Here is a 25210-nt window from a genome sequence, read left to right as displayed (position 1 = left end):
AAACTGACATGCTACCCACACTTGGCCTTTAAGAATTTTTGTTTTGCTTTTAAAACATGTATTTATTTATTTGGTTGCAACAGGTCTTAGTTGCGGCAGGCGGGCTCCTTAGTTGTGGCTAGCCAGCTCCTTAGTTGCAGCACATGGGCTCCTTAGTTGTGGCACGCAAGCTCTTAGTTGCGGCATGCATGTGGGATAAAGTTCCCTGACCAGGGATCGAACCCGGGCCCCCTGCACTGGAAGCACAGCCTTATCCACTGCACTACCTAGGACTCCTAAGAACTTGTTAACATTTTAGTTGATCTTCCTATCCAGCCACCTTTGTCTCTTGTGCTCTACTAAAGATGAAATGGGGGACTTCCCTGGTGGTGCAGTGGTTAAGAATCCTCCTGCCAATGAAGGGGACATGGGTTCGAGCCCTGGTCCTGGAAGATCCCACATACGGTGGAGCAACAAAGCCTGTGCGCCACAGCTGCTGAGCCCGCATGCCACAACTACTGAAGCCTGCGCTCCTAGATCCCATGCTCCACAACAAGAGAAGCCACCGAAATGAGAAGCCCATGCACCGCAACGAACAGTAGCCCCCGCTCACCGCAACTAGAGAAAGCCCACATGAAGAAATGAAGACCCAATGCAGCCAAAAAAAAAAAAAAAAAAAGATGAAATGGTTTATTTCACAGATACTGAGTCCCATCAATTTACTTGGTTATCTTGAGGCCTCAACTATCTGATAGGCTCAAGAAAAATGATTTTTATAGATTACCTGGCATTTTTTTTTGTTAAGATGCAAGAAACACTCTCATGGAGCTTTTTACATTCTAAGTGAAATCAGAACTCTCATCTGCTTATTCTTACAAATGAATTTTATTCATTTTCAATTATGAATAAAAATTACATTAGAATCTTGAGTAGAATTTTACTAAACTAACTTTGGTGGGATGAACAACATTATAGTATTTGGTCTTCCCATCCAGAAATACTGGTTTTCCTACTCATTTATAGAAAAAGCACACTCCAGGTTCCTTATGATATGCAGTCAATGATTTAATTGATTTTAACTTAAATTCCATATTATCACAAACACAAATAGAGGTGGCTTCTGGTATTAAAACACAGTTAAAGATAAACAGGAAAATCAGAAATTATTAGATTGGAACCAAATAATCATGTAGGTATTGAGAATCATAACAGAAAGTAAGCATTGTTTTAGCTCTGAGATTCCTAAGAGACAAATCAAAATGCAAATACTGGGTTATATAGTTCTCTTAGTTTAATAGAAAGAATGCAATTTTATCAGGAGAAATTTTTCTTGCACTGAATCCTAGGAGGACTTTTTAATGTAGTTCCTTTTAGAAATAACAAGACAGAAATTGAGTTCAAACACTGTTTGGTAGAAAATAGTCAAATGTCTTTCAAATGACCACTTCTTTTCCTCACCGTAATAAATGCCAAGAGCACATTTCCTATATTAATAGAAAAATCAATAAATGTGAAAAGCTGAAGTAACCCTGACAAGTTTTTCAGAACAATTGTTGAAAATATTTATTTAGAAAACACCTTTAGTTGGAAAACAGCAGAAACAAAAATAGAAATATCACATTTCATATATGCAATAGAATACAATGCTGAGTTTAGTTCCATAATAAAAGCCATACCAATTTTTATGTGTGGCCAAGGATGGAAGTATGGATAAAGAAAAAGAACTGAAATCAAGGTAGAAGATAACTCTGCTTACTGCCTTCAAGTCTTGTTTGGAGAGGAACCTCTGGAAAACCATGAGTTAGGATAACGCTAGTCTACTAGCATGTCAGAGGCAGAACCAATAATCTCTAGAAATATAATTTGTCATTCCTCCAGGTAACTCCCTTAAGGGGGTTTGGTTCCACCAATGGATAAAGTTCCTAATTCTATACTAAGTTCATCCTTTGGGACATCAATCTCATCTCTTGCATCTTCCCCAAGCTTCTTCCACCAGGGTGCTTGTATATGCTTCAGGGTGGTAAGATGGGCCTGCTTGGCCTTGGCTGCCACAGGCCTGGATCTGCTTAGGAAGAGCTCAGGTTCCTTTCCTTCTGCCTCCTTCAGACTTGGTGCTTCTGTAGTAAACAGAAAATAAAAAAGTGAGTGGAAGAGTTCTGTACCAAACAAACAGGAACTTGAAAACTACAGAGCTGGAACTCTGCAATAGCAGGCAAAAACAAGGTTCCAACTCTGAGTCTATTATTATTGTCAGCTGTAGATGGCATGTGACTATTCACAAGTTGTAGCCCACGCTTCCGTGTTTAAAGGGAAAGAATAAAAGAAAGAGGTAGATTTTTTAGATGGTTTATTTAAAAGAGCAGGAACTTTTAATATAATAGCAGAATCCTTACAGATGAGAGGCTCAGTTCCAGCCACCTATCCATTCAAGAACACAAAATTTGCAAGTAATGGCACTAAAGAGAGGACCTTGGCCCTTTTTGCTCCACAAATACTAAAAGTGTTTCAGAGGCCATCTGAAACACTGGCTTCATGGATGGGATCTCTCATTAAATGCACCAGTGATTGTGAGAAGCAGAAGAATTAATTTTTGTGAAAACACATCATTAAAGTGCCACCATAACCACTCTCATCATCTACTTTTAAAATATGTTCAAAAAGCTTTTCATACTATATAACAGAATCTGGCTAGTAGGGCTCAGCATTTTATAATTAATAACTTTTCTGAGTTGACACATATCAATGATCACAAGGCTGAGGGAAGCAGTCAAGAAGGTTATGGGGTCTGCATCATTTGAAATCATTGTGTGGTGATATGATCTAGAAGAAGAAATTTCTGAGGATAGATGGGCCAACAGACCACTAAATGGTGTTTTCCTTCTGAAATCTAGATGTCACAAAATCTTACATAGGCTGTTCCTTTTAGGAAGCAAAAATGGAATGAGCACATACTCATCAACTGTTCAATGTTGGTGCTGATCCGAGCCATCAGTGCCTCCCTGTGCTGTTGGGCTCTCTCTTCTAGAGCCCTGCCCATGAAGTAGTGTTGCAGTCGTTCTTGTGCTTGGGAATGGAGCTCCCTGCTGATCACATCTGATACCTCAGAGCCCTGGGAACAAAGGACAAAAAAACTGTCACATGAAGGACACATTTATCAAAGTATGTTTCACTTAACCACTTAGTAGAGGTTCTAGAATGCTTAGCTGTCTGTCATCAATTGAATGTTATGGTTGATATCTACCTTGTACTCTTGAGCAAGCATTAAATAGCCTCTTAAAAGCAGCTTTAAATGAAAATGCAGGTAGGCCAGATTATTTTTGGTATGCTCCTATACCTCACTTCCTCACATAGTATGGTATTCTGGGAGAAGAGATAAGATTGAGAAATCATAGTGAAAATTACAAATAGTTTGGTAAAGATACTGGCCTGGAAGAGGAGTAACAAGACCAATCCTTTTGTTCTAGCCCCACCTGGTAAGACTACCTAACTTCTTGTCCTATCCCCACTCCCAAACTTATCTAAGCCATAATGTTATAACAGCTTCTAATTTCACAGAACAAGGGACAAAATCATTCAAAGGACCATATTCTTTTGGCTAGTCAGCTACTTTAAAAGGAACTTACCTAATTAGTTTGGACAAGGATGAAATAATCTCAACATTGAAGCTGATAGAGCTTCTGATACCCCAGCTTTCTCAAATATTCCAGTTCATGGATCTTGGATACAGCCCTGTTCCAGCTAACACCTTACTTTTCAGCCACAGAGTAACAGCTGTACTAGAGTATGGCTACAGCAGCACTTCTTTTTTAAACAGGAAAATGCATCACAATCACACACAGTGCATTAAAAAAAAAGAGATCAAAGACCTAAACATAAGGACTAAAACTATAAAACCCTTGGAAGAAAAGATAGAGGAAAAGCTTCATGATATTAGATTTGGCAATGATTTCTTATATATGACACTGAAGGCACAGACAACAAAAGAAAAACCAGACAAACTGTACTTCATCAAAATGAAAAAGTTTTGTGTATCAAAGGACACTATCAACAGTAAAAAGGTAGCCCACAGAATGGAAGAAAATGTTTGTAAATCATACATCTGATAAGGGATTAATATCCAGAATATACAGAGAACTCCTAAAACTCAACAACACAAAAACAAACGACCTGATTAAAAAATGGGCAAAGGACTTGAATTGAAATTTCTCCAAAAAAGATATACAAATAGCCAATAAACATATGAAAAGATGTTCAAAATCACTAATTATTAGAGAATGCAAATCCAAATCACAATACCACTTCACATTCATTAGGATGTGAAAATAATAAATGTTGGTGAGGATGTGAAGAAGTCTTGCTGATGCAGTATGGAAAACCACTAATTTGAAGTGAAGTCTCCTTTACTATTGACTTTACCTCTATGGTCCACATAATTATAAGAAGACGCCAAATCCATTGACTACGGTAAAGCAACTGCATTACCTTATGCCAACAATAAATGTACATATACAGCTGAGACACTTATTTGTTGGTGAATATCACCCACTGCAATAATGTAACACTGGTACCATGGCACAAAAGCCTACATACTGGATGTCTTCTGATATAGTCATCCACTTGTTGCTTCAGTTCAACTCTGCGTGCATCAGTGAGTACTCTGAGTCCTTGCCAAGGAGCAAATAGTTTCTTTTTCTTACGGCACTTTGCTAGGAATTTAAGAGTCTGGGACAAAAAAAAAAAGATTTGTGATTTTTCCTTCCCTAACAGAACTATTTCCTTCCTACAAAAACATATGATAGTGACAACAGTTGTTAACTCTTTTGTGTATGGGGAGAAAGATAGGATTGTGACTGGGGTGACAGAGGACAATAACTTAATCGTTATATTCTTCTGTAGTGTTTTAATATTTTACAAGGATATATTCATATATTATTTGTACAGAAGGCAATAAAGAGAAAAAAATAGGAAATCAGCTTTGGGTTCTAGTCTTAATTCTAGTCCCTTATAAAACTGTTTGATTTTGGGCAAGTCATTCAATCTCTATAGGATAGGTTCTATGTCTACAGAAAACAGGGATCCCAATTGTACTTAGCCAAAGGATTGTAAAGATCAAGGAGAGAAGGTATACAAGAAAAAGCTTGGTAAATGAATGTGCTTTCTCCCGTCCTTCAGAATGAATTCCTGATAAGAAATTTTGTAACAGGCAAGATGTGGAGACACATTTGAAATTATTCTGCCCAATTTTTTTTCACTCTTCTCCCTTCTTTGTAGTTTTTATTTTCATCAAAGTTGTATGTTTACATTGCTTAAGGCAAGGGTTGGCAAATTATGGCCCACAGGTCAATGCAGCCTGCTGCCTGTTTTTGAACAGCTGAAAAATTGTTTACATTTTATATGATTACAAAGTTCAAAAGGAAAAGAATTCATGACATGTGAAAATTATGTGAAATTCAAAATTCAGTGTCTACAAAGGTTTATTGAAACAAGAGTCATGCTCATTAGTTTACATACTGTCCACAGCTTCCTTTGGGCTACAACTGTAGAGTCCAATAGTTACAAGAAACTGTATGACCTGCAAAACCTAAAATATTTTACTATTTGGTGCTTTCCAAAAAGTTTGTTGATATAACTATTGTTTAAAGTGTCAGTTTTAGAAGAATTGTTAAAAACCTCTCCCCCAAAGACAGCAACTTTAGTTCTTTCAGGTTTTTCTTCTGATGTTTATCTCCATCTACATTTTTGTGATTTTTTTCAGTGATAGGTATTATCTATTGACTTTCTCGTATGAAAGATAAGGACTTAGCTCTCTTTCACACATACTTTCCATATCTCCAAATATCCAATATTATTAAATCATAATTTTAGTTAATGTTAATGTTCAGTGTTTACATTATTATGACTACATAAAGGCTATTCATTTTTCAACCATGTAGTGATGATTACTTTTTCTTCCTTGCATACTTTTATTTTCACTGGAATTAATAACTCTATTATTTTCCTGTGCTTATTTTTCTATATATTTATCACTGATTATCACAATTTCTGCCCTAACTGTTCATACATTAAAACACATCAGGCAATCTATCAAATTAATTTTCTTAGATACACATATTCTGGAGCTTTCTGACTTGTTCCAATCTGGATAGATTATTCCCTATGCTTGGTGCATAGCTGTCATCCAGAGATCTCCCATTCCCCATCATCTTGGTGACTCCTTTCATCTTCCCTTTGTGTTTCCTGGATTCCATGTTGTCCTTTCTTGGGTTATTCCTTTGTTTCAGAGACTTTGTGATGCATAAAAATGTCTTTAGTGTATCTTTACCTTTAATTGATGGTTTGGTTGGATGTAGAATTCTAGTTGGAAATCATTTTCCATCAAACATTTGACAGCCTTACTCCAATATCTTTTAGCTTCCAATGATGCTGTTGAGGAGTACTTTTCGCCCCAGTGTATTTCACAATAATGTGAAATAGATGTGAGTGTATTTTTGTCATTGTATTGGACATTCAGTCTTTTTAATCTAAACCACATGATATTCAATTCTGAGAAATCTTAAATTACTTGATTTCTTCTCCTCCAGTTTTTTTTTGTTTGTTTGTTTCAAATGTTTGACCTCCTAGACTGGTTCTGTTTTCTTTTTGCCCTGCTCTCTAGATTTCCCAAACCTTTTTTTCTAGCCCTTTTATTATGTCTTTTTTTTTTCTGCCAAATTTTATTCCATTTGTTCCCTGTTATCCAGTATCTTGGTTTTTGTTTCATGTATTATTTTCTTTTAGATCTCGGAGAAAATAATACATTTTAAAAGTTTTCTTATCCCTGCAATATCTCTATTTCCACCAAGTAGTTTTTTTTTTTTTTTTTTTTTGCGGTACGCAGGCCTCTCACTGTTGTGGCCTCTCCCGTTGCGGAGCACAGGCTCCAGACACGCAGGCTCAGCGGCCATGGCTCACGGGCCTAGCCGCTCTGTGGCATGTGGGATCTTTCCGGACTGGGGCACGAACCCGTATCCCCTGCGTCGGCAGGCGGACTCTCAACCACTGTGCCACCAGGGAAGCCCCACCAAATAGTTTTATTCTATTTGTTTCGGCCTTAGCTTCCCGCAGACGTCCAGTGATACTTTCAACTGATATTTAAGAGTGGGCACTAAAAAGCTGTTTAGAAATGCTGAGCAGATGGGTAGGGTTTATCTATTCTGTACTTCTTTATAGGGCTACTGAACTGGGCTGTTTCATTGGAGTACCTCATTGTGAGTATACGTATAACTATTCCCTTGGGCTGTTCAGGTTTCCTAAAGAAAATGTTTTCAACCTACTGTTTACAGGATACAAGCCTGGCTGACAGCACTGAGAGCTGAGAAGAAAAAAGGCCTTGGAGGTTTTTACATTCAGTATAAAGATTTCCTTAATACCCCTGTTTTTACTGTAGTACTTGAGCCTTCAACTGCGCTTACATTCTCGTATCGAGAGATTTTTCTTCTTTTCTTCTATTCTTCCCTTTTCTTGATTTTTCTTCCTTGCTTCTCCTTCTATCTTTCCTCTACTTCCTGCTTTTAGTATGAAGCCAGGCTTATGATGCTACTCTGGGAACTCAGAGTAAAGTTTCCAGAACAGATGAATTTTTGCCCTTAGATCAGAAAAGTCCACCTTGACATCTGTGTCTCTTTTCCTCATTCTTTTTCATTTTAGGACTCTCTGAAATTGTATTTATCTCCCAATGTTTATTTTTTGAACTGGTTTGTTTCAGTAAGTGCTTTTGTGGTTGGTCTTTAATAGATATGTATATTTGATACTGTTCTGCTATAATCAAGTAGCAAGAATTAGCTATCATTCTGGCTCTAGAGAGCAGATGCCAGCAAACATCACCTTCCTTCTGAGCTGCTGCTTTTTATTTTTTTAAAGAAGGAACAATTAGGTTTATTTGCTTGTGCCAGGAAATATCTCACATACATTGCTATAAAAACCATGTTTATCACTTTAGTGTGGAATCCTTTAGAAGCATTGGCAAAGTCAGCTTTGGAAACTGGATGCACTGAACTGGTGGATGCCACAGATGGAAAATTCTAGAAGGCAGCTAGACCTGCCCTTGTGCTTGTCACTAGTTTCCAGTCTTTGATTTCCAGGTTTTGGCTCTTTCAAAGCCATTTTTCACATTTCTGAAATCAAGAATGGCCTGAGAAATCTCGTCATTTGTGTGCATCAAAAATGAACCTAGAGTAAAAGGAGACATTCAGAAAGTTCTGGGTGATGAGAATATTTTCTTCTACCACTAAAATGGTGCATATTTCTGTAGTTCTTAATTTGAAACAAACTCAGGCATATCTGAATAGCAAACGGTTATTTTCCCAGCATCAGATCCTCGAGGACTTTAAAACAGGTTTTTAGGATTGTATGATTATAAAGACCAAACTTCAGATAAACATATGCAATTAGATCTCACTCATCCATTGCAGGCTGTCATCAGCAATGGCAATCTCTTTATTAAAAACATGCTTAGGTTTGGTTCTATCATGACCAGTTTTGTAGTTTTAGTTCTTTTTACCTTCTTTATTTTTTTTAATTGAGGTATAATTGACATACAATATATTAGTTTCAGGTGTCCAACATAATGATTTGATATTTGTATATGTGGGGAAATGATTGTCACAAAAAGTCTAGTTAACATCTGTCACCATACATAGTTAGAGAATTTTTTTTTCTTGTGATGAGAACTTTAAAGATTTACTGTAGTTGTCCGTTAAATAGCATTGGCTGATGTCAAGAACTGATCTGATAAAAAAAAATTGGCAAATCTTGTCATAGTTTTGGTGTCTCTGCAGTATATGAGGCTGTGTCCTTACATGAGGGGTCTAAGTCATTTTTGAAAACTAGTAGCACCTCGTTGACAATAACAGAAGATTACAAAAATTTCAAGTCAAGAAAGAATCACATTTTGGATTCTTTAGGGGTCAGCACTTTCCCATGTTGAACAACTGTTTCTCTCTCTCTTTTAAAATTTATTTATTTAATTAATTTATTTTTGGCTGCGCTGGGTCTTCTTCATTGCTGTGCACAGGCTCTCTCTAGTTGCGATGCACAGGCTTCTCACTGCGGTGGCTTCTCTTGTTGCAAAGCACAGGTTCTAGACACGCAGGCTTCAGTAGTTGTGGCTCACGGGCTCTACAGCGCAGGCTCAGTAGTTGTGGCGCAAGGGCTTTGTTGCTGCACGGCATGTGGGATCTTCCCGGACCAGGGATCGAACCCATGTGCCCTGCCTTGGCAGGCGGATTCTTAACCACTCGCTACCAGGGGAGTCCCAACAACTGGTTCTCTTAATGGCTCCCCAGGAATTAGGACAAAGTGGCTTCTCTCAGGATCCTTGTTCTCCACCTGGACACTGTCACCTTCCCCCAGCACAGCTGTGTGATGAGGTTCTATCTTTTGTTGTGTGTTATCAGGTCCAATATGCATGTTTCCAGATATGGTACAAATGAAGCTTGGTCACCCTTTAGGAATAGGCTGGGAATGCTTTGCTCCTTGGTCCAATCTGAAGTCCAAATATAGAGTTGGTGTATAAGTGTAAATCTTAGACTTGATTCCCAGGGCTTCTCCAGAAATGACAGTAACAGTAACACCATCCTTACGGGTTTAGGGATTTTGCTGCTTTTCACTTCCTGGTACCAAGGCTCCACCATCTTCCATGAGCTCCTCAAATTAATCCACAGCTGTAGGCCATGGACTGACTCCTCCGAGCAAGGCATCTCCACACAATGCCCCAGCCCATGGTCATCCACTGCAGGTCTCCTGTGTTCAACTGACCAGCATGTCCACAGAAGTCTTCGCTGGCCGTGCTAACCCCCTTCCAGGAGGTAATACACTGTTTCAAAACCTCAGTGTGGGTGTTCAGGAAATCCACCTGGTCTACCGCCTTTAAATTCATCAAACAGTAAAAATGGATCCAGATTTTTAAACTAAGGTCAGCCAATGCTTCTGCTCCAACCCCTTCTGACTGCTCCCAGCTAAGCACTAAGAGGGTAACCTTGCAGGATGCCATATAAAGGCTAAAATGAGAGCGTGCTGAGGCTTAGCAGATTGCAGTGCTCTGTAGAAAGAAAAGTCATTTGCCACTTGCACCAAATTGCAGAGGACCATTTAAGCATCTCTGGCCATCTCCCTCAGAGACTCCCCTGGGAGTCTAAAGCTGGCCGGGGAGGGTGGGGTCCTGCTAGCTGATTGATGGCACCAGCCCCGCCTGGCCCCATGGGTACCCAGTACTCCAGCGTGCTTGGGGGCCCCTTCTGAGCTTAAGAGATGAAAAAGCAAGAAAAGAAAATCCTGGAACATTAAAAAGGAAAAGACAGCTAATTCTTCAAATTTAATTCTAATACTATACCACTACAGAGAACTCCAACTTGTTTACATAAGGATGTGTAATTTTATTTTTTATATATATATATATATATATATATATATATTTTTTTTTTTTTTTTTTTTTTTTTTTTTGCGGTACGCGGGCCTCTCACTGTCGTGCCCTCTCCCGTCGCGGAGCACAGGCTCCGGACGCATAGGCTCAGCGGCCATGGCTCACAGGCCCAGCCGCTCCACAGCATGTGGGATCTTCCCGGACCGGGGCACGAACCCATGTCCCCTGCATCGGCAGGCGGACTCTCAACCACTGCGCCACCAGGGAAGCCCCAGGATGTGTAATTTTAAATTAGCAGGTTTACATAAGGTTTTCTTGATTTTTATCTATCTGAGAAACAATGCCTCTCTTTTACCAAAGTGAGGGACAGAAGGTAAACAACAGTTCTGGCCTTTGTCTGCCAAGGGCACTAATAACCAGTTCCTCCTGAGGGATAAGTTCAATGAAATGTTATTCCAACTTCCTTCTGTGAAATTGATAATTATTTCCTTTTCTTTGTTACCAAGGTCACCTGCAGTGCTAATAGAAATATAAAGTGAGTCAAATATGTAATTTTAAATTTTCTGGGAGGCAGAATAAAAAGGTAAAAACAGGTGAAATTAATATTTTGCATGTACTGAGTTACATAAGCATAACTCAATATATGTAAAATATTAGCATTTCCACATGTAATTAAGACTCCGTGCTTCCACTGCACCACTGCAGGGGACACAGATTCCATTCCTGGTGGGGGAACTAAGATCCTGCATGCTGCCGCGGAGCCCAGCCAAAAAAAAAAAAAAAAAAAAAGGTGGTAGCCATGAGGTAAAGGTATTAGAAAGGACCCAAGGCACTGATATCCACGGGTCCATGGGTTAATCCTTAGATGGCATTGCTTAGCAGAGGGTAAACAGCAGATGTGGGTGTGATTCAGTGATGGTGCAGGACTGTTTGTTGCATACATGGCCTAAAGCCTAAGAAAGATGGAGGCGGCAGACATCTCTTCCTATTTCCCTAGTATTTACTGTTTTTAAGCAGTTTAAAGAAATCTTTGTAAAAGCTTAATCAGAGAAATCAATAAGGAGACTGTTCAAAATCTATCACTGTGAAAAACTGAAATTGACCTAAAGTTTAACAATAAGGGATTATAAAACTAAATGCTACATGATCTGAAATCCTAATATGAACACTAACTATGTATAATCACTAGGTATTAGGAAAACTGGTCATTAAGTGAAACAGACAGCCTTGTACTATGCTTTTCCAAGGCAATAAAATATTACTATGCTCCAGATAAATCCCAGGAAGATCATCATTTAAGAACACCCTTCTATAATTCAAGAATTATAATGATCTAATTATACCTAATGTATTATCTGCACATTAAAAAAACATCTAATATGATAAGCTGCTCCTACGTAGGACTTTACAATTGACAAAATACTTTCCCATAAATTAGGTCATCTGATCCACATAACAACTGAGTGAAAAAGATAGGGCAGACATTCATTCATATGTCAAGCACATGCAGGAAGCTGACAATAAATAAGACTTAGTTCCTTACCCTTGAGATTCTCATTGATCAAGTAAGAAAGAAAAAAATTAACAAATAACACTGCATTTTGGTAAATGATGTACAAGGGTCTATGGAAATACTAAGGACTAAATGTCTAAATCATTTTGGCCAGTGCTAAGGATGTTCTCATTTTAAGAAACTAAGGCTCAGAAAAGCTAAGTGACTTGACCAAGACTTTACAGCAGGTGAACAGGAAAGTCAGGTTTGAACCCATGTCTTTGCCTCCTAATCCAGTACTCTTTTTACTAAATCAGACTCACTGCTCTCTGAAGTGTGACAGCTGCTTTATACTCCACAAGAGATGGCCTCTGTTGGCGAAAATTCTTCCTTTCCCTGTACCCTCTCCAATGTTTCTGGATAATCAATGCTGATTTCTCTTCTATTTCCCGATTATGTTTTTCCACCTGACCTAAAAAGATAACAACTATTACAACATACTCACTTCTATGCTTTCTCAAGTTCTAGAATCAGGACAATGAAAGTACCAACAATCTTGCAGTCCTTTTATTTTTTTCAATATTGATTTTCCCAATTCTATTATTTTACAATGGTTGTAAGATTTTAGAAACAAGGCGCTCCAAAAGCTTTCTCAGATTATGCATCTTCTTTAGAAAAGACTCATATCATTTTTTTTGTCTCAGAGGAATGAGAAAAGGGCTAAAAATCCAATAGCAAGAACATTTAGAAAAAAGAATCACAAGTAAATAGAAAGTCATTCAGTACTACCAAAAGGGAAAGGCACATTGTGTATATATGTTACCTACTCTGCGTGGTTCTAAATTTCTCTTTAGTCACTCAGTTAGTTCTACAGATGACTTTCTTTTTACTTTCTGGGAGTTGGTCAGCATATAGTCTAGGGTTCACAGTAGCTAAGTGACAGAATAAGGCGGAAGGTAAAAATAAAAAGGGATATATTTGAGAGAGTATCAAAAATTGATAGGTTTTAGTGGTGAACTAGATGTGGAGGGAGGGAAAAAATTCTAGGATGTCTCATAGATGGGACACTGAGTAGACTGTTGGTGCAATTACCTGAGAGATGAGGAATACAGGAAGAGGAAATCAGTGAGGAAAGATAATGACTAGCTTTGATGATGCTTGTAGATATCTAAGTAAAGCTAACGAATAGGCAGCTGGCTACAAGGCTGTATTGTCCAATGTAGTAGGCACTAGCCACAAATGGTTACATAAATTTAAAGAAAGTAAAATAAAATTTTAGATCCTCAAGTGCACTAGCCACATTTCAAGTCAACAGCTAACTCTAGCCATTGGTACTGTGAAGATATAGAACATTTCATTTTGTAGAAAGTTCTACTGGGCAGGGCTGGTCTAGAGCTTAGGAGAGAGGGTGAGGATGCAGACAAGATTCCAGAGTGCTAAGCACTCAGTTGGTAGTTGAAGCTGCAGTTATGCATGGGATACCTCAGGAAGAGCAACATGAGAATAATGGGGTAAGGATGGAACCCTGGGAAACATCTGTATTTAAGGGAAAGAAAGAGAAATATGAGGCTAGTGAAGGATATGGGGAATGAGTAGTAGAAGGGGGAAGGAGTAGAACAAAAAAGGAATCTTGAAATGACTCATATCTCCCAGACTACACTTTAATATTCAGCTTAGTGTATCAAAAGTGGCAAGAGGTGTCACAAGGTTTGTACTGAGTTCTGAGGGCAGAATGTAGCAATATTCTAACACTTTACTTAAGTTCAAGGGGGTCCTTTCTTTATGTCAAAGACAGATATCTTTAAGCGTAAAATTTTGTTTCACTAGTTTATCTGAAAGAAAAGAAAAATTACTGGAGAGATTGCTCATCATCAACTAATAGGCCTTAATAAAAAAAATACTTTTTTTGACTCAAGAGATTTAATAAGATTTACCTGAAAAAGGAGAAACAGGGAAAAGGTCCACATTTAAAAACATAAATCATCAGGTAGCTAGGAAATTTGGTTTATTAAAAGATACCCTAGGCTTCCCTGGTGGCGCAGTGGTTGAGAGTCCGCCTGCCGATGCAGGGGACACGGGTTTGTGCCCCGGTCCGGGACGATCCCACATGCCGTGGAGCGGCTGGGCCCATGAGCCATGGCCGCTGAGCTGCGTGTCTGGAGCCTGTGCTCCGCAATGGGAGAGGCCACAACAGTGGGAGGCCTGCGTACCGCAAAAAAAAAAAAAAAAAAAAAAGGTACCCTAATCAGTCTTAATTACACTTATAAAATTGATGCTGCCACACACCTGGATGAACTATTTCAAGCATACTCAGCCGTAATTCTCGGGAAAGTCTCATGGCTCTCTGCCTTTGAAGTTGCAGTTGTAATCTGCGGTCCTCCTCTTCCTTCTGTCTACTTAGCTTCAGCAACATCTTTGTTCGTTTAGATCTGTGATGGAAACATTAAGTACACACAATTTTCATAATTATATGTCCACTCAAGAAGTATTTATGAAAAATGGCTTAATCTCACTAGTAATCATATAAATACAGACAGCAAAAAAAATTTCAAAGATAATTCCTAGTGTAGTTATAGTATGATGAAATAAGTTTTCATGTGCTGCTCTACAAACTTTCTGAAGAAATATTTTGGATAAATGCATCAAAATATTTCTGAAGAAATACTTAAAATATGTATCAAAAGCCTTAAAAATGTTAACCAATTAATTCCATTTCTAATAATTTTCTTAAGGAAAAGTCCAATACGTATGTAAAGACTTATGTTAAAGGATGTTCTCCATAGCATAACAACAGTAACAAGTTGAAAACAAACCATATGTCCTACAATAGTGAGTAATATAAATAAATACTGGTTCATTCACTGGATGGAATTCTATAAACTATGAAAAAATAAAAATTTCAAAGAAGCAATCACTGTCCCTAAGGCAAACAAAGAAGAGATAGAGTTATGCCCTTAAGCTTGGTTTCAAGGGGGAAGTTGAAGGGTAGTGGAATATGCCACTCTGGCATAAAGATCGTTTTGAGCTGGAGGCAAATGAGAATCAGGAAACACAGAAAGAAGCCTTCCCAAAGGATCCCTTAACTGAGTAAAAGCAGAAAACAGCTGAGAAATGAGGACTGCCATAAATTTCCCCTCCCAAGGAAGTTTTATGGCCATAGAGATGGAAAGCTGATGCTAAGATAGACCTGCACAAATAACCCATATCTTCCATAAGTTCCCCAATATATTTACCTTCCCACAGTTTGCTGCCCTCAGAAGCCTAAAATCCTTTTCTTTTCACCTGTCACTTCGCTATAAATTATTCTTTGTTAACATCTATATAGGCCCAAATTCTTTTTTTTTTTTTAAGGTAAGAAGTGGATGTATTTAGAGAAATACATGTTCCATAGACAAAATGTGATCTGTCTCAAAAGGCGAGAACAGCCCTGGGAGAAACACACTCCACAGAGTGTGGGCCTTCTCAGAAGGCGAGAGCTATATAAGCCCAAATTCTAACCACCCCTTTGAGCTATGCATCATGTCAGGTTTCTTCCATGTGACGTGTGCTACACATGTTAAGAAACTGTTTTTCTCTTGTTAATCTGTTTTTGTTTTTGTCAGTATAATTTTCAGGGCCCCAACCAACGAACCTAAAATGTATAGAGGTAAAAACTGTTTTCTTCCCCTACAAAGTCAAACAAATAAAATTAAAATACCTAAGTATCAGCACCATGATAGAGGAAGGTAAATTGTGAGCTTTCCTGCTTGTGAGGCAGCTGTTAGCTGCTTCAGTAAACCTTGCTGAGGAAAAGGGTACTTAACAGAAAACAAAGTTTCTGACCATGAAAAGTGATTAAATAAAGAAGAAACCCCCAAGAAAGTGCTTTAGCAAGGGTGTGACTATAAAAGAGTACCTCTTGTTGAATCTGAAGCTCTGATGAATCTAGGTCCATAACTGTGAGTGGTGGGCAGTCCCTCCCCCAAAAAAACATGGGAGAGGGAAATTACTCTGAGATAATAACCTGACCACAAAGAGACAGAAATAACCTTGGCAGAAAGCCCAGCTACAAAGGAAGTAAAAGAAATTTGCATAAACTGTTGCAACTAATAGAAGAGGAAAGGTGCTGAAGCCTGGAGCAAACTGGAGATTAAAAAACTAAAAACTCATTATAATGTGAGATTTAAATAATTTTGGCTTCATGGCTAATGTCTTATAATGGATATATTTAAAACTGGTCTGGTGTTGTTACATAAAGCAATGGAATTTCTATTTTAAAATAGTGGAATCTTAATTAGATCCCACAGATACCCCTCTAAGTGGACAAAATCTTTAAACCTAGGATGCTTTTAAGTAAAGATTTTAATATTGCAAAGAAAAGTAAACTGGCAAATTTGGCAAATACTGTAAGACTAAACATTAAAGGTCTGAATCCATGGCATAGGGGCACCTTTAAATGTAAGAGGATACATAGCTGAGAACGGTAGCAGGAAGAATCCATAAGGGATAACTACTCTGAGTTCACTACAAAGGTAAGGCTATACCAAGAACATCTCACTCTTCAATAGAAGAATGTATTCTGTGACTCTCAAAATATTCATCATTTCCCAAATTTATTTAACCAAAGAAATAACTTTTTAAATATTTTTAAAGAAATAGCTAGTAGGATAGACAAATTTTGAGCAATGCTGGAATGGATTATACTTGCCTCTCATGAGTACGATTTACTTAACATATCTGCCTGCCTAACTAGATCTGTAAATCTTCAAGGGCAAAAAATGTGCCATATGCATTTTCCTCCCTACCACATTCTAAGTGCCCAGTAACATGCTAAAAAAAACTTTCTATTGTTTTAATTTTGTGAGGTACATAGACAATTATCCCCATCTTATAGATGGGAAATTTGAGGCGAGAGAGGTGGGGCAACTTGTCCAAGATCATTCAGCCCATAAGTTGCTGAGGAGGGGCACAAACTCAAGTCTGTTTAACTCTCCCAATACCTAGCACAGCCTCTGGCATATATTAAGCACTTGAAGCATGCTTAAAAAATTAATGTTTTTTTGGCTACCAACAAAACTCATGCCCAATGATATTAATAACTTATCTTTTAAGTCTTCTCTGAAGGAAACGTTTATCAATGAAAAGCATGTCCACTAAGGGACACAGCCAGAGTGGCTTCAATACCTTCCACTAACCCATCCAGATTCTTAGAGGCAATGGAAAGAAAACACACAGACACAAATGACTTAGCTCCTAAGGTCATTTATGATAAAGTAGAGCCATCTCGGAGGTGATTTCTCATGCAGCCTAACTTAAAGCTAAATTTTAGTTCACTATTTTAAAACACATTTGTAACTGAGAAACACAGCTGCAGTTATTAAAAGAATAGTTTCAGTTTTCTTAAAAAAAACACTAACTTCTGGAATATGCAAGTTACACTTTAGTGAACTAAAATTTAGCTTTAAATTAGGTTACATGAAATCACCTCTGAGATGGCTCTAATTTATCAACAATGACCTAAGAGCTAACTCATTTGTGTGTGGTGTGTGTGTGTGTTCTTTTTGTCACCTCTAAGAATCTGGATGGATTAGTCATGTAAAAACTGGGCCATGTCTTCAGTATTTCATTTTTAGTCTACTTGAAATAGCAACAAATGACAAACTATGTCATATCTCAATGACCATATGTATCCATGCCATATTTACTGAGGAAAATCAGGTTAACATATTTAAACCTTTTTGTACTCATACACATTTTTACCATAATTACATATGAACAATTATGGCAACTTTTAGTTTTAAGGGTTTAATGAGATAATTGACCATTACTGGCTCCCTCTGCAGGCCTGGCCCACAAAAAAGTCTTATTAAGTGAACAGGATTGTGTATTTGTTACATCAGATTCCTGTCTTATATTACGTCTTTTGCTTTTGAAAGTACATCTGGTTAATGAAGTGCTGGTACTCAGAAATGTACGACGCAAGAATGAAAGAATCAGATTAGAATATTGAAAAAGAAAAAAAAAACACTCCAAACTCTAAGTTTTCACTCAGCTATACTCTAATAAGATATATCTAGCCCTCTCAGATCATAATTCCTCTCACACCAATTTTTTACCTGAAACTCCTCTGCAAAGTAATCACAGCAGATGGAAGCTTCTTTAATCTCTTTCTAGTCTGGAAACCCTTCCAATAAGCTTGAATCAAGCAAGCTGCTTGATGCAGTTTCTGAAATTAAAGGCCAGAATTAATTTAGAGACATCTCTAGGAAAGTCTTTTTTAGAAGTTTACTTCTTAAAATATCAGGCCTGGGCAAGTATTAATCTCTATCTTCAATAAGCTGAGCAGGAGGCAACATCTGCATAGGCCCAGGACAGGGAAGGCCTAAGAATATTAAACCCGATCTCACAAAGGAAGCTCAGTTAGGCATTATCTAGAATGTATTCAAGATATAGTCTAGTTAGCTTCAAATTCTCCCTGATTAATCTCACTTCCATTCCCATTACAAGGATTTCATAGTTTTGCTCATTTAATGCTTTAACATCTTTGCTTCACTTCCTATGCCTGGCTTCATTTATTCAAAGATTCAAGGGTATGAGGGACTCTTTGTATAGGTTTAAAAAAAAAAAAAGGCTCTGGGGTTAAAAATTTAGACCATAAACAACTCCTTCTCCCATCAAACTATGGCTGCTCTGGATGTTAGGGGAAAATAAGTAAAGGAATGGGGGAAAGAGAGCAAATAAAAGATTCAAGAGACTACCACTATCCAATATTTTGAAACTAAAATGTCTACTGAAATGTTAGTAAATATCATGCAAATTATTTTTATAATTTAATACCTGCTCTTCTACTTCCTGATAGACCTTAGGGCTTAAAAGACCAATGAGCTGTCTAAGTTCTTGACTAAACTCTGTCCCAGGCTCTTGTTTATTTAGTAGACTTCTGAGTCCTGAAATGCAAAGCAAAGGCACAACTATTAATAATAAAATATGATTTTGTTATCTAATCAGAATTCATTTGAGGTTAAAAAGTCTAGTTTAGAAACAAATGAAAACAATAACAAGATTAATCACACGATTTTTCTTTTTCCTTTTCTCAAAAACTTCTAGATTGAGGTCTTTAGGATTTTCCACTGTCCTGGAGTTCTTATGTGCTTACTTGTGAGATCTGATGCAAAATCTGTCTAGTCAACCTCTTTAATTGAAAAAAAAGGGAAAGTGGGATCACTGCGATAAGTCAAACGGTAGAGACATACAGTTTTTTTTTTGAACATAAATACCTTAAACAAAAACATTTAAAAAAGGATAATGAATACATACTGAGTAAATGCCTATCCTGTGGAAGCACTTAAGCAGGTTATTAGTTACTACTAATTAAATGGAGTTATTATTACATAAAAATATACAGTAATTTGGGGTAAATCAATAGGTTCCTGAGCATTTATTATAGGAGAAATGCTATAATATTAAAATACTGCACTTTCATCCCAAATTAAAATTGAGTAGTAATATAAGTTACAGAGTAAGTACTATTTCCAGGGCATGGAGGAATGATGTATTATAATGTATGTACGCAATATCAATATACATCAGCAAGGGAAAATGGCCTTGGAGTGTACAACTGGGGAAGACACTAGATGGGTCCTTCCATGTCTTATATTTTCTTCAAGACTCATGTTCTCAGCAGTATTAATAATTGTAAAATATCTTGAGGAAACTGAATAAGTTCTACTGTTGAGAAAAGAAAGGGATACAGCTTAAGATAAAATTCCTTTAGAATGAACTCTGTTGGACATTCACATTTCTATAGAAGAAATCTAATTACAGAAATAAAAAATGTGTATCTGGCACAATATCATCTAGACAGTTTTATTACTGGCACTTCTCTCCCTATTTCTATAATACATAAAATAATTACAATGTTCACAGTAATGACTCATGCAAGATAAGTCACTAAAGTGCCTTCCAAATCATCAAGAATGATTAAAGGCCATTGTAATACTTTTGGTATTAAATGCATCACATTATATTCTAATTCTTGAAATTTTATATATAATATAACCCTGTATTAGTAAGTATATGTAATCAATTAGAAACCTACTTCTTGACCATACTGAATAAGAAAATATATTGTAATGAATTCATTGCTCTGGCTAGCAAAGAAATAAAACAAAGCTAACATATAACTTTGATTAACAGTTGAAAAAAAAAAAAACTACCTGAGTAATTCTGGGTAAACACCTACATTTTTTCCATGCCTCTGTTTCCACTGCTATATAACGAGGATAAGAGTAAACATCTCACAGGATTGTTATGAAGATTAAATATTTTAATACACATAAAGTATGAGGAATAGTTATCTGACACATAGTAAATGCTCAATTAAATGAAAGATTATTATATGGTAATGGTAAAACACTGAGTCCTTTCCTTCTCAAGTTTTCTGACTTTTTATTCACATATATGTTTGATTTTGGAAGTGAGGAAAATTTTTTGTTTGTCTTTGAGGAAAGGCAGTATAGGAGTTGAAGAGTAATTATTAATTGATGTAAAGATCAAAAGGGCTGTCAATCTCTGAAGCACAGCTCTATTTTCTCAGTAAAGTTAGGTAAGATCACTGATCTTTTTGGTCATTATTTTACTACACTATATGGTATATTCAATACACAGCCTTTTTGTCAGAGAGGGAGTAAATATTCATTGTAACCTTGTCAATAAGGTATCATATGCCATCTGTTGAGACATGAAGATGGCTGGATTACATAAAGGTTTTTTCCCTGAACTGTTATCTGCTGTGACAGAGTTTATCTGCACATTTCAATTATTGACTTTTTAAAAACACAGGTATTTTGTTTTCCATAAACCATCAATAAAAATGTTCTTTTTGAGACTTTGAAGAAAAGAAAGAATATATGTACTACCTTTGTAGCAGGCACTTAGTCTCAGTAAAATCAAAATTTCCTGATGGGATTCAGCCATCAACAGTAGGAGCCTTGTAGCAGTACTTCTTATGACTGGACTAGGAGTTGATAAAAGTTTGAAAACAACTTCATCTAAAATTGAATGCAGGATTTTCCCTTCTATTCTGAGTAAATCACCACTAATAGAACAAAATAAAAAAATAAAAAATGTACCATTACTAAACGACACATAAGTATCACAAAAAATTAAACATTAAAGGTGCAGCAACTTAATGCCTATGGCCTGATCCATGAAGATAACCAATAGTTTAAGCAGATAGCTTAGTTCCAAGAATACATCACATTAAATCAATTAATTGAATTCTTACTGTAAGGCACCATGCTAGGTAAAGTAAGGAATACAAAGTTGCCAAAGAAACTTGCAGTCAAATACTGGAGGAAAGATAAATGTGAAAAATAGTAAATAGATGGTTCAAAAGCTTCAAGGCAATAATAAGAGGAAGATCACAGGACATTAAGTACATGGTTCACTGCTTAATGATGTACAAAGACAAACATGTTATAGGAATTCAATTATCATGTACTTAATATAGAAGGAACTTTTTCTTTTAGTATTTCTTTATTACACTAACAACCTCATGTTGCATTACTGATGTCATGAAAAATTACCTGAAACGTCAAAATAGTCAGAAGGGATTACTGGGTGTTCTTTTACTCACCCCAACAAGGAGTATGTGATTTTCTAGGGGTGTGTACCTTTGATTATCCATTTACTACTGATTAGGATATTTTGCAATTCTGTAAAAGTAGATGTTGGCTTGTAGAGAGCAAATAATGGCAATGATTATTATCTGAGAACAATGCAAAGAGATTCTTACTCAACAACAATATAAATAACTTTTATACAGTAGAAAAAGTAACCGTAAAGGTTATGCCTGATATTCTCTACCATTCAGCTTCTGTGATAAAATATTCTTCTGATCCTCTTCCATCCTCTACTTACAGATTTTGACCATTCTTTCTCAGTCTTCTTTGTGGGCTCCCCCTCCCCGATATACCCCTTAAAGGTTACTCCCCAGGATTCCATTTTCAGCCCATTTCTTTTCTCAATCTATTCATATTTTCCACTGAGCTCATCTTCTCTCATGTTTTTAACTATTGTTTTTAGGCTAACTCATAAGTCCATAGTTCTAGTCCAGATCTCTTCCAGAAGTCACATTCACTTGTCAGTGGACATTTAAGTTGTCTTGTCTTTGGGTGTTACAGATAAAGCTGCTATAAACATTTGTGTACAAGTTTTTGCATGGACTCTTATTTCTCTGCCTGCTGAAAATATCTACCTATATTGGACATAACCAATATTGAATTTGTTTTGGCTACACCACTGTCTATTATCCATTATAGAAAACTTGGTGTCATAACTGAATGCATCCTTTATCTTACTCCGTATCAAAATGCTCATGGAGACCTAATGATTTTTTATTTTGACCAGCTTCATTAAAGTATAATTGATATACAACAAACTGCACACATTTAAATGTACAATTTGGTAAGTTTTGACGTTTGCCCATCACAATCAAGATAATGAACATACCCATCACCCCCAAAGCTTCCTTTTGTTTCACTGTAGTCCCTCCCTTCTTACCTTCCCTGGCACCTTATACCCAGGCAACCACTGATCTGCTTTCTGTCACTATAAGTTAATTTACATTTTCTAGAATTTTATACATAGTTATGATTGTAGATCCTATCTGAACATCATCAGTTTGCAGAAATGATTACTTTGTATTACTAAAGGAAGAGGGGGGAAAAAAAGAGCAAAGCAGAGATTCTATGATGGCACAAGTTTGATTTTCTCATCCTTTTAAAGCCAAATCAAAGTATGACCATTTCTGCTAAACGTCCTGCCTTTGTATACTTTACAAATAAAGAAAAATTTAAGATGTAGGCAGTTTCAATAACCAGATGTGGTTAAGTTGCTTGGAAACAATTTGATCCTTTCAGATCTTGCTTTTATTTTGTTTGGATGATCCAGAATGGTGCTCAGTCTAGTGCTATTATCCCCCACTACTAAGATGAAACCATCCTGAGTACTCTCAGTGCTCCATTTTTCATGTAGTTTTCCAGTTTGGCTGCTGGAATCAGTCAGTATTCTTGGCTCTGTTTCTGGTACTGGTCCTTTTAATCCTTTTAGATTACTGTTTTCCACGACACTGGATAGTTTCCTCAAACGCATGTGCTGATCAGTATTCTACTGAAAACTTGAAGGGGACTCTGCAGATCTCTGGGGTTCTCTCTTTGTGTAGCTCTCTCTTCTATGGTATCCTGTCTCATAAACTATAGCCTACTTTTCACCCTCTGCATGTTGTTTCTTACCTGTGTGCACTTGCTTATATTGTTACCTCTGCCTAGAAATACTGTTTTCTCTTCTTCCTCCCTGGCTAATTTCTCATCCATAAAGTTTCATCTCAGGTGTTAACCTTCTCCAGGAAGTAGCCCCCCCTCAGTTTGGTTTAGGAGCTCCTCTAATACTTGTGTACCCTTAAACATGGCAACTTATTACACTGTAATATAATTGTCCTTATGTGTTAGTCTCTTCCACTATACTGTGAGCTATTTGAAGACAAGGTTCATATCTTAATCAATTTTGTAAACCCAATGCAGACAAATACTTGGCACGTATAGTAGATGCTTAACAAATCCAAACTGAACTGAAAGAATCAATGATTTCAACAGTGTTTACTCTGCCTTTCTATTTTAACCTGGGAAAATTGCCTATTACTTCTTTTATGCCCTTCTATAGCACCTGGCAAATACTAAGCTTGCAGTTTGCTAAATAAATATATGATTAAACATTTTTTATTGTGATCCCAATATTTTCCTTCAGATATCACAGTAATTTTTCTTCTCTAAGCCTGAGATTTGGGCTAAAATCTTCTTAAGCTCTGAGATAAGATAACAAATTTGATAACAAATTTCCAGTCTTTTACAGTATTTTACATCCATTTTTTTCTGAAATAAAATGGTAATAATAGAGCTTTTTAAATGCCATGTACAAGTCATATGCAATCAATGATTTTAATTGGAATAAAATTGGTAATGCTTCTGATCACAAATAAAAAATTCTACATATTTTGTAAGGCCAAGTTACCTGTTGATCTGTAGTATGTTCTGTAGCATGGTCATGACCGTAGATCCTACCTGAACATTGTCAGTCTGTAGTAAGTGCAAGAAATGATCACTTCGCAGTACTAAAGGAAGAGAAAATAAGAAAGATTAAGATTCTATGATGACACAGTTAGTATTTACTTGCCCTTTCAAAACCAAGCCAAAGCATAATCATTTCTGTTAAACTTCCTGCCTTTATATACTTTGCAGTAAAGATTTTTTAGAATAGTTTCAATAACTATAATAGATAGCTATCCCATTTTTATGGACAGTTACAAATAAAGAAATACTAAGCTAAAATGGGACTTCCCTGGTGGCACAGTGGTTAAGAATGTGCCTGCCAATGTAGGGGACACAGGTTCGATCACTGGTCTGGGAAGATCCCACATGCCACAGAGCAACTAAGCCCACGAGCCACAACTACTGAGGCTGCACTCTAGAGCCCACGAGCCACAACTACTGAGCCCACGTGCCACAACTACTGAGCCCACGTGCCACAACTACTGAAGCCTATGCACCTAGAGCCCGTGCTCCGCAACAAGAAAGCCACCACAATGAGAAGCCCGCGCACTGCAACGAAGAGTAGTAGCCCCCGCTAGCTGCAATTAGAGAAAGCACAAAGACCCAATGCAGCCAAAAATAAATTAAAAAGAAAAATAAAGAAATACTAAGCTAAGAATCTACTGTTATCTCCCCTTAAATTAAAAGTAAAATATAAAATCCTAAAACTGAATCTCCTTTTCTAGCAGTGATTTCAGTGAAGAAAACCAAATTTTCTGTGAAAAAAAGAGAATGTGAAGGAATAGCAATGGTACAGATGACCGTAATCAGCGGCTCATGTCCTTAAAAATTTAATTGTTATATAATGTATCATGTTTATCATGTTTGCTAATATCTTATCTTAAATAATAATAAAATCATTAACTACCCAGAAGAGTATTTGTTTTTATTGGTTTATAACTTTTAGGCTCTGAGCAGCCAGTTATGAAGACTTGGTTGGCACTGGATGCTTACGCAAGTTGCTTAACCTCTCAGAACATCTATTTCTGCCTCTGTAAAACTAAAAATAACAGCTCTTTCACAGACTACTGTAAAATGTCCTAGAACAGCATAGGTTCCCAGTAAATGTCAGTTTATAGTCCTTTCTTCACTAACTGATAAGAATTTTTTTAAAAAATAAATTTATTTATTTATTTTTGGCTGTGTTGGGTCTTTGTTGCTGTGCACAGGGTTTCTCTAGTTGCAGCGAGCGGGGGCTACTCTTCATTGTGGTGT

The 25210-nt window shown here is 36.9% G+C and overlaps 1 protein-coding gene and 1 pseudogene across 3 annotated transcripts in view; both read right to left on the bottom strand.

The window, feature by feature from the left end:
• Positions 1–851: 851 nt before the first annotated feature.
• The window catches only part of IQCB1 (IQ motif containing B1), a gene marked incomplete at its 5' end in the record, with an annotated part of 54545 nt that continues 30186 nt past the window's right edge, over positions 852–25210 (bottom strand). Inside the window, 9 exons of one of the 2 annotated variants that reach the window (XM_079704220.1) lie at positions 852–2096; positions 2932–3088; positions 4570–4701; positions 12194–12342; positions 14157–14299; positions 17966–18075; positions 18687–18796; positions 20768–20946; positions 23919–24018. In XM_079704220.1, the coding sequence (XP_079560346.1) occupies positions 1867–2096; positions 2932–3088; positions 4570–4701; positions 12194–12342; positions 14157–14299; positions 17966–18075; positions 18687–18796; positions 20768–20946; positions 23919–24018 (1310 nt within the window). In that variant the 3' untranslated portion in view covers positions 852–1866. The remainder of the gene's footprint in view (positions 2097–2931; positions 3089–4569; positions 4702–12193; positions 12343–14156; positions 14300–17965; positions 18076–18686; positions 18797–20767; positions 20947–23918; positions 24019–25210) is intronic. The other variant, XM_079704221.1, reaches the window with a different exon arrangement.
• LOC307053300 (pirin-like) lies at positions 8075–10009 on the bottom strand (annotated as a pseudogene). The gene is made up of 2 exons: positions 9255–10009; positions 8075–8187 (listed from the first exon to the last, which is right to left on the bottom strand). The product of its transcript is annotated as a pirin-like (transcript).

Source organism: Hyperoodon ampullatus, assembly GCF_949752795.1.
Source record: "Hyperoodon ampullatus genome assembly, chromosome: 5".
Taxonomy (NCBI): Eukaryota; Metazoa; Chordata; class Mammalia; order Artiodactyla; family Ziphiidae; genus Hyperoodon; species Hyperoodon ampullatus.
Note: the sequence above shows the minus strand (reverse complement) of the source record. Positions and strands in the feature narration are given on the sequence as shown.